Below are 14,761 nucleotides of genomic sequence, written 5' to 3' on the forward strand. Positions count from 1 at the left end.
AGGAAAAGGCAGGGAAGAGAGAGCGTTGAGGGGAAAAATAACACTGATTGGGAAGTAGGAGGAACAATTGTCTGGTCTGGTGGTGGTAAATAACATCTCCCTCCCTCCCCACAGCCACCCTCATAAAGCTTGGAGGGAACACAAGTGGGATAAGAAGGCACAAGGAAGGAACAAAGCAGAGAGGAGTCTGTCAAATAAGCAACAGTTAACGCTGTGTACAGCAAAAATCTGCAAACCGCCTCATCTTTACATTTGCTAAACCATGTGCCATGCAATGACCAGAATGTAAAGAAGCAAATGTGACTCGGAAAACAAAATAAAAAGCCCCAGTCACCAAAAGCCACACCATGTGTTCTGTCTCTCTGACACACACTCATTCGTGCAGAGAAAAGGATGCCATACTAACCGGTCCAGGGTGGTTAGGGACTCAGTGTCAGAACTTTGGGGGAGCAAAGAAAAAGGAAAAAAAAAAAAAAAATAAAAATAAAAATAAAATAATGTGTAAAGCTCACAGAAAAACTCCCTAGAACACATTCTAAGCAAAAGGCAAATTAAATGGGGAAATCAGGAAGCCAGGGGAGCGTCAGTCTAAGCAGGGTCTTTCTACCTGGGCAGCACACACTGGGCTGGAGCAGAACAAAGACAGAGATGAGCCAGGTCACCTCACACAGAGAAGCCAAGCACCACCTAAAGCACCACTGAAAGCACCACCCAGGCTTAAATTCCAGTGCAGACACCACACTTGGATAGAAAAGCTGCCTCCTGCCTGCCATTGACTGTTCCTACTCCAGAGGCTCTTCAGGAGGTAACAACAAATAGGAAGAATGTTTTTTTTTTTTATATCTGAATTTTTAGAATATAATCCCAGTGCTCTGGAAAACCAGAGAGCGTGTCTGTGGCGAGAGGGACATCTTGTGGGGATGTCACAGCAGAGGAGGGAAGGGAAAATAAACACAGGAAAAAATCCCATCAATTATTAGACAAAGTATTAAAGCATGGCTGAACAGGTCCTTCAGCTGGGCCTAACTGGCACTTCAAGCCCTGAGGATTTCAGTCTGACAAACTTGAACACCACCTTCCTCCCAGCTGAGCAGTGTATGGATCCTCTGAAATGCTCATCTTTCAGCAGTACCAGCTCCTCCTGCAGCTGCTTCCCTCCTGCCCTTGCTGCTTTTACAGCCCTTACGATACAAACTGTGAGCTCAAAGGAAAACACAGCGTGGATGCAAGAGAGAACACGAGTTTATTCACTGGATTTATGTCCAGGTGACCCCTGGGGTTTGGCTCTCAGCAGGGATATGGGGGAAAAGCCAACACCTTCCCCAGCAGAGCTGAGCCCATGGGGGCTACAAGGCAGGCTGGTGGGAGCCATGAGCCTAAAGCAGAGTCACACACAAAGCCCTCCTCAAAACTGAGCTTAACTTCAGAGAGACCCGACCTTTGTGAGCCTCAGAGACCAAAAAGGGCCAGCTTGAAACCAGGGAATGCACCAAGGCAGCAGAAATTGCTTTGAGCTCCTCGAGACTGCTGAAACATGAACTAGGCAGCACAAGCAAGCACACAGATCTAGCAAGAGCCACCAGAAACCCTCCTGATGAGATAATAATCACTGTTTTTAATCGCTGCTGTGGAAGGCAGTGAGAACAACTCAAATTCCCTCCAGTTCTCCGAGTCAGGAAAAGCACCCAAGTGCCCAGCACGACGAGAACCCATTTCCAAGGATAAAGAAAGGGAAGACTGTGGAAATACCTCTCCAGGACAGTGCCACTGGCAGCAGCAGGGGCGGCTGACTCGGTGTCCCCAGTGCCGTTCCCTTGGTTGAGGTTCGGGGGACACACGTTGCTCACGGAAGCAGATGGGAAATCCTCGGGGGGCTCGTCAGGCCACCCAAACTGCTCCTTGGTTTTGCCATAAATTTTTATGGAATCCATCATGGTGACTCCAGCAGGATCCACGGAGGCTCCAACTGTAGCGGTGAGAGAAATTTCTTAGAAACTGAGGAAACTGCTGCTTTTGGATCCAAACCGGCCTCGTTTCACAGGGCCAGGACAGCAATTACACTGTACAAACACCGACAGTGCCATCTCTCCTTTGCAGGGCCTTTTTCCTCCTCTTTCCTCAGCACAAAATCACTGAGCTGAACTCACAGCACCGAGAAACCGGGCCATAAACAAAGCCACCAAAACCCCTCCTCGAGACTGTTTCAGCAGCGAAGGGATGGTGAAAACTCCCTGCTGTGAGATGAAAACAGCTCCACCCCACCCCAAACCGAGCCAGCAGCAGCTCAGAGGCTGCAGGAGCCTTACTGAAGATGGTGAGTTTCTTGTCGGCCTGCAGAGCCTCCTCCCGGGTGAAGGGGAAGTCGAACCAGCGCGCGCGGGTCATGTTGAGCTGCATGGTGCGGCCGAAGATCTCCAGGTAGGAGGGAGCTCTCTCGATGGCCTGCGTGCCGATCTGGATCCGCATGCCCGTCATCACCATGGTGCTGTTGTTGTTGGTCACCTCGATGGTGAAACCCCCAGGCTGGCAGGGTGAAAAATGAGGGATGGGACCAGCGTGCTAGTTAAGATTTATTAAGGTTTATTGATTAACTAAACCAGGCTCAAAGGTGTGAGATTCAGAGAGGAGCTCGAGGTAGTCACGGGTTTCTTCTTCACACAGCAATAAATAACATTTTGGTCTGATAGACAGTTAACAAAAAACTTGATTCTACTTAATAACCTATCACCTTTGCTGAATTTTGCCACACTGCATCTCTCTCTTAGCCACAGAGAGTGTGTACTCATACACACACCTCTATTATAGCTTCTAGATCCCCAGCCTACTCTATAATTCACATTATTACAGCTCAAACCTCACATTATTTTACCCAATATCATTTCTTACTTACTCAAGACATATTCTTACAACTAGAGAAATCTAAGTTTGTAATTTTTCTACCTGATGTTTGTGTACCTTTATCATTACATTAACCCAAGCTCTTTCCAAGGCTGCAGATTGAAACCTTCGGTGGAATTTTCCATTTTTATCACTTCCCACAACAAACCACAGCTCAAAAATCCCCTCTGAAGCCAAGGGCTCTGCACAGAGGTGAATTATGGTATTTGTGTGGGGTCATTAGAACAAAGCAGACTCCTGAACAATAATGATGCCACCCAGATTGCCCCACTCACCTTTGTGTTGGCCACGTACATGCCTGTGGAATTGAGCCTGTGCTTTATCTGCTGGGCATTGTACACCTGCAGCAGGTCATTGCCTCCAAACTCCACGTCTGTCAGCTGCTGGTTGTGCTCAAAGAAGTCGATGGGGAAATTCACCTGGCTGGATGTGCGAGTTGCTGAAAAGGGAAAGAGATCTTTATGACAAAGCCAGGCAAAGCTGTGGTAAAAAAACCCGCAGAAACAACTTGCCTCCTTTGGGAATTATTTTTATACACATCTATGGAAACATTTTACCCACTTAGCCAGTGTTGGAGTCTGGGATACAGAGTGTGTGCCCTTGTTTCTAATACTTAGTTCTAGGATCCAGAAAAACACTGAATTTCATAGAATATGAAATTCACGAGAATGTTTTCACGGTGATACATGAGAACAAATGTTAAAGTTAGATAGGAAAAGTGTAAATGTGTAGATTAGAAAGTTTCTTAAATCACTGGGTGAAAAAGCAGTTTAGAGAACAGGAGACAAGATGGAGGATTTAGGGTGTTGTCTCTTGTCCTTCCTCTTTCTTCTTCACGTTCTTCTCCTGGAGGTTTTTGGGTGGTAATGAGTGATTGGGTAAAAAATGCCGCAGGGCAGCGCACAGGTGTTGGGTCATTGGGTCACTAAGGAAAATAATTGAGTTGGCATCTGTTAATTGGGTAAATGGACAGATAAAAGACCTTGGAGAGGATCTTTGTTGGCCATTTTACCCTTTTTCTATCAGAGTGCACACAGCTCCTTGTACCTTGTGATGCTGATAAGAAAAAATAAACAACTGAGACCGAACGAGAGAAAACTGCCTCCCTCTGGTCAGTCTTCAGTTCAAAGGGAAAAAGAACCCAAATCCAAAAGTCCTTAACGAGACAAGCCAGCAACTGAACGAGTGTTTTAAGTATTTAGATGATGCTGATCAACCTTTACACCTGCATTAGTGACAAAGGCCAAGTGAGGAGCCCTTACTGATGGCGGCTGCCTTGCGCTTGCGCACGGGTTTCATGATGCTGATGACGCTGCTGGGCTGCAGAGAGGGCTGCAGCCAGTAGGATGTGTTCTCCACGTTGGCCATGTAGATCCTCAGGCTGCCATCCTCACACAGCAGGATCATGGTGGTCCTCTGCTGCTCGTTGCAGGCCGTGTGGCGGATGGCCACCATGTCCTGGATCTGCAAGGCAAGGAGAGGGCTTGGCAACTCTTGCTTGGAGGAACAAACTCTTTTGCGTTAGAAAAGCTGCCAAGACTGGTTGACAGAACAAGAAGAAAGCAAATTTTAAGAGTCAAAAATTACAGGGAACTCTGACTAACCTTGGCTTTGGCTGGCAAGGTCTTGATCTCCTGGATGAGGAAGGTGTCCGGTTTCACCATCACCACCAGCGGGACACCCGTGGTCTGCTGGACACAGCACACCAGGCCAGGGTGGTTCATCACCTCAGACCACTGACACAGGGCTGGAGAAGTCTTACTGCCACCATTGGAACTGCAAGAGACAAAGGGCACAATGACATTCATGTAAGGAGCAGCACAAGCAAAAGCACACAAATTTCATTGTGTTCGAATCAGTTAAAGCTTTGTCCTGAGCAGGGATGCAAGTGCTGCATCCCAGTCCTCAGCCCTGATCCCTACCCTGCAAACTCGAGGAAAAAAGTGGCTTAGTGTTGCATTTTATGCCCCAAATCAAGGATGTAATTTATAAATGGCTTTCAGCAATGTTTTTATCTGAGCAGTTCCACGTTTCAACACACCTAACAGCAATAAGCAAAGGCCAAGGCAGGAGAATCGGTGTCTGCTCACTGGAAAAAGTGGAAACAGAGCTGCAAAAAGACTAAGCCAAACTTGACTGGAGTTCAGGAGCTCTTGGAACCTGACCCTCCTTCAGAGCCCACTCGTGACATGGCTTTGTGTCAGGCCAGTGAAGAGTCTGTGACCTGAGTGTGCAGCACTGCGTGTCAGCAAACACAACAGAACTCTCTTTTTCCTGCCACATTCACAGAGTTTCACTGGTTTCCCCCAAAGGAGGCTGAAAATCAGCCATGCACAAGGTCCACTGCAGCAGTGGTGCTGAAAGGAAACAAAGGCTTCCTGCTCGGTGAGGGTGGATAATCCCATCGGTTCCAGCGGCTGCACCTCGAGCAGCCCACCCTGTGCAGCTCCCACTGCTCTGCACACACCTTCTGCTCTCAGATCCTGCTGGGAGGACAAAATGCATCCTCAAACAGCCAGCTTTGGTTTCTAATCATCCTGCAACTGGGATGTCGTGGAATTCCTCAGCTGGAAGGGACCCACGAGGACCATCCAGGACAAAAGGGGCATGAAAAGTGGCAAGAAATCATCGGCCAGCAGGGGATTTTCACCACAAGGTTTGGCCATTCAGAGCTGGGATGTTTATTTTTAAAAGAATAAATAAATAGAACTGCAGGGAGTGGTCCCTCAGGATCCTCACCTCTTGATGTTGATTGGGAAGAGCCGCTGCACTTCCAGGCTGGCCCGGCTGATGGTGGCTGCAAAGGATTTGCCTTGGCAGTAGCTGAAGAACAACATCTGCAGCACGTGGGAGTAATAGACTGACACCCCCCCTCCTGCCACCTGGCCATTGCTGTCCTGGGGGACGCAGAGAAATGCCAACATTTAACACAAACATCTCCAAACGCTCTGCCAGGCTTTTACATTCACCGTGGAATTACTCCCAAAGCCGCCCCTCCTCCCCAGCAGAGAGTGAGAGAGCAGAGCCCTACATGACAATTTCCTAAGCTGAACTCCTGGGTGAACTCATCCATCAGACACTTCAAAGGCTCTGGGAGGGGATGCTGAGCCTGCACACCCGCAGGCTGTAGGTAACACCCTGAGCTCCCGCGGCTGTGAGCCTCAGCGCTGTGTGACAGTGTCACACCGAGCATTCCCTGTCAGCCCAGCTCACAAAACACCTTCCTGAGGGCCTCCTCCCCATCTACACCTGTTCTGAAGCAGGCTGGGGCAAAAACAGCAGAGAGATTTGAAAGGTCACCCTCCAGACTAGAAACAAAAGGCTGACTGCAGCTCTCCAGCCCCAGCCACGGTGATTTATCCCTTCTGCTCCTGCACCTTTGGAGTGCCTCCCTCTGAGAACAACACTGCTCTGAAGCCATCTCCCTGCTGAGAAATCCTGCTGGGCATGACTTCAGAGCCAGCCATGGAAAACATGCTCCATTTTCTAGATGAAAGGATCAAGGGGTTTAATTTTCACCCCCACCTCCTTTTACTATAAGGATATTTCTCTCTTTAGAGGAATAAAGAAAGCTCCTTGATCTAGATCGGGGGGCTTAAAAGGAGAAGGAAAAAAAAAAAAAAAAACACCAAACCAGAAGGGAAGTTCTGCCTTCAAAAGAAGGTGCAAAAAAAGAGAGAAAGGGAAGTCACCAGCACCTTCAGGTCCTCGTGGTTGACTTCAAGCACGTTGGTGACATAAAAGGGCCCGTGCTGGGCACTGCTGGCCTCCTCCATGAGCTGGGTGTAGATGTAGCCAGCGGAGGACATGATCACGATGATGTTCTTCCCCTCCTCGTTGAACAGGAAAGTGACATCCCTGATTTTGGAACTTGGGAGGAGGAAGTAGAAAGTTGGACTCAAGGCATCTACTGAGAGGTCATAAATCTGTGGGAAGAACCAAGGAAATAATTAACTACAATGATTATCAAGGCAGTAATTAACTGCTGTGATACAAAACTGCAAATGAACAAGAGCTGAGGGAATCCCTATGAGATGTTTGGGGCTTTTTTTCTCTTTGAGTTGATTGGGTTTGCTTTTCCTTGCAAGAACAGCCCAAACATCCCAGATTTATATTTCCAATTTATTTCTGAGAACATTATCACATTCTTCCACATGCAACTCCCCAAGGATCCAGACTCTGATGGCCACCAACAGCTGGTGGCCAGACGTACCTTGACAAAGTCTGCAGTGACAATGGCCAGCTCTGTCTGAGATCCTGGCAGCCACACAGCTTTGATGATGAAATTCCCAGTGGCCAGTTGGGGATGAAGCACCAAATGATCAGAGACTGATCCAGAGCTGCTGAACGTCAGCACATGGCAATCCTGGAGTAATGGAAATTGGTTAAATATTAAAACAAAGTGTTTATAAATATTTGAAGCCAAGAATGGAGTTAGAAGTCAGCATTTCTCTTATGGCAAATAATGATCAAGAGAATCTACATCTCCATTTCCTGCATTGAAGAGAAATGATATGAAGGTTTGAAAAGAAAATAAAAACTAGAGAGTGCAGCATTTTCTGTAGATTCTGCACTGAGAAAGCTGAATCTAAATTTGAGAGAATACCAAAAAGAGGAGTCCTTGCCAAAGAACACTAATTGTTACAGAAAATGACTAAACCTTGGCTCTTGTCTTAAAACAAAATCAGCCTAAACACACTAAGAAATACTATTTTGAGGCACTGCCTCATTAATTATATTGTTCATACAAGTCCTGCTTCTTTCACCTCATCTACTATCTGGTAGGAAAGCGAATGAGGAGCTGAATTAGTGACACAACTTTGGAGGCAGCTCCGTGCTAACTCCTGGGAGGAAACAAACACAGCTGGCTTGGAGCTGATGCCTGCAGCTCCCTGGAAAAGGGTTTGCTTTACCTTCAGCCCACACACAGCCAGGTAATCCTCCTTGCAGGGGTTCCCAGTCAGGCTCAGCACCGTGAACGGCACGGGCGCGGACGCCAGGCGGGTCAGGGTCAGCTTCCTCTTGCTGGAGTCGGCTTGTTTGAGCAGGGCTGAGAGCTGCAGCACTGTGATCTGCACCACAGAATGAACTCAGTCATCTGGCTGTAACTCAGGGGAGTCAGGCATTTCAGCTCCAAATCCCACTTACAGAATCAGAACCACAGAATCATCCAGGCTGGAAGAGACCCACGAGATCACTGAGCCCAGCTATCACCCCAGCACCACCATGATCACCCCTAAACCACATCCCCAGGTGCCAGGTCCAGACACTTCCTGAACACCTCCAGAGCTGGTGATTCCACTCTGGGCAACATATCCCAACGTCTGACCACTCCTGCAGACAAGTTCTTGTTCACAGGAACTAATTTGAAGCTCCCTTGCTGCACCTTAAGGCCATTTCCTCCTGTCCTTTCACTGAGTCAAGGATCCCCACCTGACTCCAGCCTCCTCTCAGGTGGCTGCAGTGAGGTGGGTGAGGGCAGGGAGTTTTCTCACTGTGCCTGCTGCAGGAACCCTTTTCCCTGAAGAGTTTTTCCTACAAGAGGTTCCCTAAGCTACGCAGAACTTCACACCAGATCTCAAGACACGCAGAACAAACCACAGTCCTGTCTGTTCCTCAGCGCTGGGAGCCCAGCACTGCTCCATCTCCCCTGGGAGCCCAGCACTGCTCCATCTCCCCTGGGAACCCAACACTTCCATCTCCCTCGAGAACCCAGCACTTCCATCTCCCCTGGGAACCCAGCACTGCTCCATCTCCCTCGAGAACCCAGCACTGCTCCATCTCCCCTGGGAACCCAGCACTGCTCCATCTCCCCTGGGAACCCAGCACTGCTCCATCTCCCCTGGGAACCCAACACTTCCATCTCCCTCGAGAACCCAGCACTGCTCCATCTCCCCTGGGAACCCAGCACTGCTCCATCTCCCCTGGGAGCCCATCACTGCTCCATCTCCCCTGGGAGCCCAGCACTGCTCCATCTCCCCTGGGAACCCAACACTTCCATCTCCCTCGAGAACCCAGCACTGCTCCATCTCCCCTGGGAGCCCAGCACTGCTCCATCTCCCCTGGGAACCCAGCACTGCTCCATCTCCCCTGGGAACCCAGCACTGCTCCATCTCCCCTGGGAACCCAGCACTGCTCCATCTCCCCTGGGAACCCAGCACTGCTCCATCTCCCCTGGGAACCCAGCACTGCTCCATCTCCCCTGGGAACCCAGCACTGCTCCATCTCCCCTGGGAGCCCAGCACTGCTCCATCTCCCCTGGGAGCCCAGCACTGCTCCATCTCCCCTGGGAGCCCAGCAGCCCCAGCACCGCTCCCCCTTCCCCAGGAGCCCCACCTTGCCCTTCTCGTGGCTGACAGCCAGGTGCTGGCGGCGGCCGTGTGGCGAGGACAGCACGCACATGGCCACGCGGCGCAGCACGTGCGCGCTGATCAGCTGCCGGATGGTCTGGCCCTGGTCCCCGCTGTAGTTCATCCGCACGTTCTCAAAGGCGCCTTCCTGAGAGCCGAGGGTCGGGACCTGAGCCAGGGAAAGCATCCAAAGGGTGTCACTGGAATGTCTCTGTTTAAAAGCCCTCCCCTCATCCACACTCTGTTAATTTTGCTCCGTACCATCAACTGATCCGTCATTTCCACCGATTTGTCCAACGTGTGGAGCTCGTTGAGAGCCTGCTGGGCACGGCTGCTGCTCCCCATGGCTGAAGCTTGCTGGAAGTTGACCTGGATTGCATCCATCAGGAAATTCAGCATCTCCAGCACCAAAGGTGCAAAGGAGAAGTTGGCCTACAAGGAACAGATCAGGCAAATGAGGAACAAGATGCTCCTGGATGGGAGCTGCTTCTTCAAGCCTGACACCCCTTTACAACCCTCTCATCTCAGCTTATAACCAACCCAGCCTGCCCAAGATTATGATAATCCAGTTCTACCTGGGACTGCAGCTCCTCTCGACAGCCCTCCACATTCCTGCACAGGCTGCTCTTTTTGGGTTTCTCCTCGTCAGGACCCTTGCCCTCGCTGATGGTGACCTTGGCTTTCTCAGCCGGGGACGTGCTGGCGTGGCGGATGACGCTCTCGGGCACGCGGGGCTCGCTCTGGAAGGCCGATTCCTTCATGGTAGAGCTCATCCCACTGCTGGGAGTTCTCTTCACCAACGCCTGGGAACGACAGAGGAACGCTAAAATCCCAAACCAGGCTCAACCTGGCTACTGATGAAGTGAACACAGACTGTAAGAGCAGCAGTCAGGGCACGGTTCTAAAGAAATAATATCCAAGGATTAAAAACTTTTTGAGACATAATTATTTCATTTGCTGCTAGCGGAAAACGTGGGAAAAGGTGTTCTTTGCTGTGCAGCAAATTCTGTAGATGGAATCCCAAGAGTCACTAGGACACAGATTTACTGATGCTCTTATTTGGAGCAAAATTGATTTCCAGGCAAGCTGTAAATTCCAAGGGTTCATTATAAAGTCAAAGCCTTCAAGCCTTAGCACTCCTGCATACTCAAATCCTGACATAACATTACTGCAGAACAGAAAACTGCAAAGGACTTGAAAATCTGAAGACATAAAGAACTTACCAGGCAGCTGCCATCCTCCTTGGCTCCACAGTCGCAGAAGAAGGATCCGTACTTGGCGTAAGAAATCTCGTGATCCTTGTGACAAACTTTAGCACAAACTGTGCAAACACCAACACCATCAACCATCTTGCAAGTGTGACAGTGGTACCTGCCCAAAACAATGCAGGTGAGTTTTGAAAGGCAGTGTCCTGAGGCTCACAAACTACGCTGGTTTCCTTCCCAACAGCCAGAAACACCGGGCTGAAACTCGGAACACAAGCTTGAGATTCTTACCAGTGTTGGTTCATGAATTCTTTCTGTGTGATGGTGAAGGTACAGAGTTTATTGCAGAGAGAATCTTCATCCTATCCAGAAGAAAACTGTATTAGAAACTGCAGCTACAGTGAACTGCATGCACAGAATAAATTCCCCAGACACCAAAAGTACATTTTAAGAACAAATTTTAGCAACAGGGAGCTAGAAAGCAGCTGGTGTCAAACCACACGGAGATGGTGAGACATTGGAGTAACATGAAATGATTAACAAGAAACAGTAACAAAAATATTGATACAAAAATATAAAGAATGCATTCTAACAGTTTTTCACCATCACAATGGCACTTAAAGCATTAATCTATGTTGCTTGCTGATACAAAACCAGTAGGAACAAACCCATTTTATTCCATTTTTTGAATTAAAAAAATAAACATTTAACTTTTGTTGACATCACAAACACATCTAGGCAGGAATGACAGATCCTCTCCTTCAGACCTGCCACGCAGGGTGTCCTTCACTCAGGAATAAACACAAAACCTCGATTTCTACTCCAGGTAAACCCTCCTGTCCTTTGCAGCACACGCTGTGCCCGTTGCCTACCGAGTCCTCAGCCTGAGAGTCCTCCTCCTCCACGGCCAGCTCCTCCACCCAGTCCGAGTCCACCTCGATGGCGCGCTCCTCGCCGTCCACAGACAGGTGGCTGGGGCCCTGCCCGCTGCCCTGGCTCAGGGCGTTGGTGACATCGGCCAGGTAGGACACGATGTGGCACGTGCACTCCAGGATTGTCACGTGCTGGCCAGCAGAAGGGAAGGGCAATCAGAGGCAACGCTCACAGCACACAAACACACCCACAGCTGAGCCCTGGACAAATTGGTTTTCAGCAGGACGGGTGAACTCGTGCCTGGGAGTCACTGCTGCGAGCGCAGCGCCCGCACCGGTCTTACCTTCCCTTGCATGACGTTGGCATTCATTTTTTCTACCACGTTCTTTTGAGACAGGTATTTCTTGCTGCAACACACAACACTGGGAATTACTACAGAATGGTTGAGGATGGGAGGGATCGTGAAGCCCATCTCATCCCACCCCCTGCAGTGGGCAGGGACACCTGGCACTGTCCCAGGTTGGACCAAGCCCCGTCCAACCTGGCCTGGAACACTTCTAGGGGTGGGGAGTATAAACTCAATCCTGACCAACAGCTTCAAGCATTCAGTTTGCTTTAGATTAACAACAGGGAATATATAATTGCAGTAATTAAACCATCCAGAGTAAAGGACAAAAAGAAACATGATTGTTTGGAAGAGATGGACACAGAGCAGCCTCCCTCAGACACTTCTTATCACAAACAACAAACAATTAACTAAGAGAGAAGGGAGTATCTGTAAACACAAATTTCTGTCCCCAAAATAAATTAAAAAAAAACACAAATGAAGCATCAGCAGTACAGATTTCACTCTCACCATCTGCCCAGCCAGTCCACAGCAGCACCATGAAGCTGGAGGTGTCCTGCCCCTTGTCCTGCACTGGCCAAAGTTGCCATGACGACCATCAGCTCAGGAAAGCCCGTGCCATCGCCATTGGCCAACATCTCCGTTGCCATTGGTATCAGAGTGCTGAGCAGAACGGTGCACACGCCTTCCCCCACTTGGCTGAGCAGAAAGAGGAGAGTTTCACACAGCTGCCACAAAGAACCAGCAGCAGCTCCCACGAGACGGGACCGCGGCCGTGCTTCACCTGTTCTCCCGGACGATGTAAGTGGTCAGCAGCTGCAGCAGCTGCCTGTTCTCCTGCACCACGTCCAGCTGGTCAGAGTCCTTGGGTGGGGACATGGTCATCCTGGTGAGCCAGGCCTGCAGCCTCACGGGCTCCACGCAGGCCAGCTGGGCCAGGGAGCCGCAGAGCCGCAGCAGGCTGGGGTTGGGGCTCTTCTCAGCTGGGGGGAAAGAAAATCTGTCAGTGACAGATGCCCCAAGGAACACGCGGGGAAATGGCTTTTCTGGAAAAGGTGAAGCTGTGACCCCTCTCCCTCCCACAGCTTCTCTTCCAACCTCAGATAACACAAGTGGAAAAGGCAGGATGGAGGAGATCCCGCTGGCACTCACTCAGCTGGAAGAGCTTGGTGAAGAATTTCAGCACCCTGTTACAGAACTTGGCTGAGAGGTTCTCGTTGGCTGTTGCCATCATGATCTGCACCAGCTCTCCACTGTACAGAGGGGAGAATCAAATCAGCTTTGTTAAAAGGCAGCCCATCCCCCTTTTCCACTGGCTCCACTTCTCTGTGCCCTCACGTTTCAGACTGGCAGGAGTTGGTGTTAACACTGTTGAGCAGCCAAACCACAGAAACTGCTTTCAGCCAAACAGCAAACCCAGTTCAGACCCAAACTCATAAATGGGCTCCTCAGTGGCATTTCAGTGTTCTCCATATATCCAGTCACAAAAGGGCCTGAACTGGCTCCAAAACAGAAGTCAAGGTTTTCCTGGCTACCTTTCCTTTCCATACCAACAGTGTCCAGCCACCAGAGTGAACTGCTTTCACTCTGAGCTGTTCAACAGGCAGAGATAAAAGCCAGGCAATGGTCAGTTTCTGCTGGAGAAAGCCTTTCCTCCTGTTCACCCCATACTCAGAACACTGTGCTTGTGCTGGGCTGTTTCCTCCACAGCTGTTCCAGGCTGCTGCCAGCACAGTTTGTCTTTATGATCTAAGACAGGCCAACCCCCCTCCCCTTAAAATTATCAACCCACGGCCAGATTGAGAGAATTTGGGATTTTGCAGCTAGGTCTGTAAGTGCCTCGTGGAGCAGCACAATCATCCTGCAAGATTCCCCACTCATCACCACTGTGAGGCCTTGCTGAGTATTTTATTTGGATAAAGATTCAGGTCCTCTCTCCCCTCAGAGTCTCTTCCCTCTCTCCTGCACTGCCTGAAGGATATCTTGGCTTTACAGAGTCTGAACTTTCCTGCACAAAGGCATTAACATCACCTTGGTGTCTACAGTGACAAAATAACAGAAAAAGGATGGGAAACGAAGTCCTTGGGCTACAAATGGTGACTTCACCTTTCTGAAAAGAATTCCTCCATGGCTTTTCTGGCCTGGCTGCTCTCCAGCTGTTTCTCCAGATGCTGCAAGCATTCCTCCAAGATGGACTCATCCAGGCCACTGAGGATTAAAAGAGGAATAGGAAAGGATCAAATAAGAACATCTAGAAACAATTTCAACAATCACAACAGCTCTGAGAGGCCAGAAGTGATCTATTTGCCATTACAATTCCAGTCAATTTTGCACCAATTGAAAGCAGCTCTTCTTCCAAGAGACAGAAGAAAAACAATTGAGGAACAACTTTACATAAACACCAACAAATCCACCAAGTTAGAGCAAAGGGACACATGATGCTCTAAGGCAAATCCCAGTCAGAAACCCAAAATAATTCAGACACCTCACACACAAATTCCTATAAAGAGCTGCTCTTCTTACACTTTAAGTCTCTTCTACTGTTACTCCTCCCCATTTTCTCTTGCTCTCACCCCCACTCTGCAGCTCTGGTAATGTGAATAAAATACTTCACATTTATAGTACACAAGCACAGAAGCTTCCAACAGACCAAAATAAGCTGATTTTTTCTGTTCCAGAACCAAGTAGCCAATCTCTGCACACAGCTTTGTTACCTGTTTGGGTCAGAGTGATGGGCCAGTATGTTATAGCAGCCCGTGATCAACTTCTCATAAACACGAGCCAGGAACTCGTCAGACTCCGCCGGGCCCAAGATCCTCTCCAGGGAATTGCTGCTGATTTCTGCCACGCTCTCTGTGCTGGTCTCCAGAAGGAGGGGCAGCAGGGAATGGATCACCTGGGGTGGGTTCAGATCATCTGACCAGCTTGAAAAGAAAAGGACACCACTTAATTCTCCGCATGACACATCACAGATCGTCCCTACTGGAAACCAGAATTCCCATTACGTGAGGCACAACTCTGCATGGAAGTCAGTGATGAAACCCTTTTTGGAAAGGTGGGATAAAAACACTGGACCAGCCATTTTCCCC

General features: G+C 49.4%; 1 protein-coding gene across 6 annotated transcripts in view; it reads right to left on the minus strand.

Annotated features, from left to right (window-relative positions):
• UBR4 (ubiquitin protein ligase E3 component n-recognin 4) overlaps positions 1–14,761 on the minus strand; it is an 88,706-nt gene that overhangs the window by 55,963 nt on the left and 17,982 nt on the right. For 4 of the 6 annotated variants that reach the window (XM_088066478.1, XM_088066477.1, XM_088066481.1 and 1 more), the window contains exons 29-50: positions 14,387–14,596; positions 13,779–13,880; positions 12,825–12,925; positions 12,457–12,655; positions 12,183–12,371; positions 11,670–11,733; positions 11,326–11,517; positions 10,745–10,815; positions 10,472–10,619; positions 9,824–10,051; positions 9,510–9,680; positions 9,235–9,417; positions 7,812–7,970; positions 7,112–7,264; positions 6,597–6,824; positions 5,638–5,795; positions 4,503–4,674; positions 4,161–4,362; positions 3,174–3,337; positions 2,307–2,523; positions 1,750–1,966; positions 407–439 (exon numbers count right to left, since the gene is read on the minus strand). In XM_088066478.1, coding sequence (XP_087922604.1) covers positions 407–439; positions 1,750–1,966; positions 2,307–2,523; positions 3,174–3,337; positions 4,161–4,362; positions 4,503–4,674; positions 5,638–5,795; positions 6,597–6,824; positions 7,112–7,264; positions 7,812–7,970; positions 9,235–9,417; positions 9,510–9,680; positions 9,824–10,051; positions 10,472–10,619; positions 10,745–10,815; positions 11,326–11,517; positions 11,670–11,733; positions 12,183–12,371; positions 12,457–12,655; positions 12,825–12,925; positions 13,779–13,880; positions 14,387–14,596 — 3,561 coding nt within the window. The remainder of the gene's footprint in view (positions 1–406; positions 440–1,749; positions 1,967–2,306; positions 2,524–3,173; positions 3,338–4,160; positions 4,363–4,502; positions 4,675–5,637; positions 5,796–6,596; positions 6,825–7,111; positions 7,265–7,811; positions 7,971–9,234; positions 9,418–9,509; positions 9,681–9,823; positions 10,052–10,471; positions 10,620–10,744; positions 10,816–11,325; positions 11,518–11,669; positions 11,734–12,182; positions 12,372–12,456; positions 12,656–12,824; positions 12,926–13,778; positions 13,881–14,386; positions 14,597–14,761) is intronic. The other 2 variants (XM_088066480.1, XM_088066479.1) reach the window with 1 other exon arrangement.

The sequence above is a fragment of the Pseudopodoces humilis genome, chromosome 24 (assembly GCF_049639895.1).
Source record: "Pseudopodoces humilis isolate 2021_Gansu_Grassland_sample_001 chromosome 24, ASM4963989v1, whole genome shotgun sequence".
NCBI lineage: Eukaryota > Metazoa > Chordata > Aves > Passeriformes > Paridae > Pseudopodoces > Pseudopodoces humilis.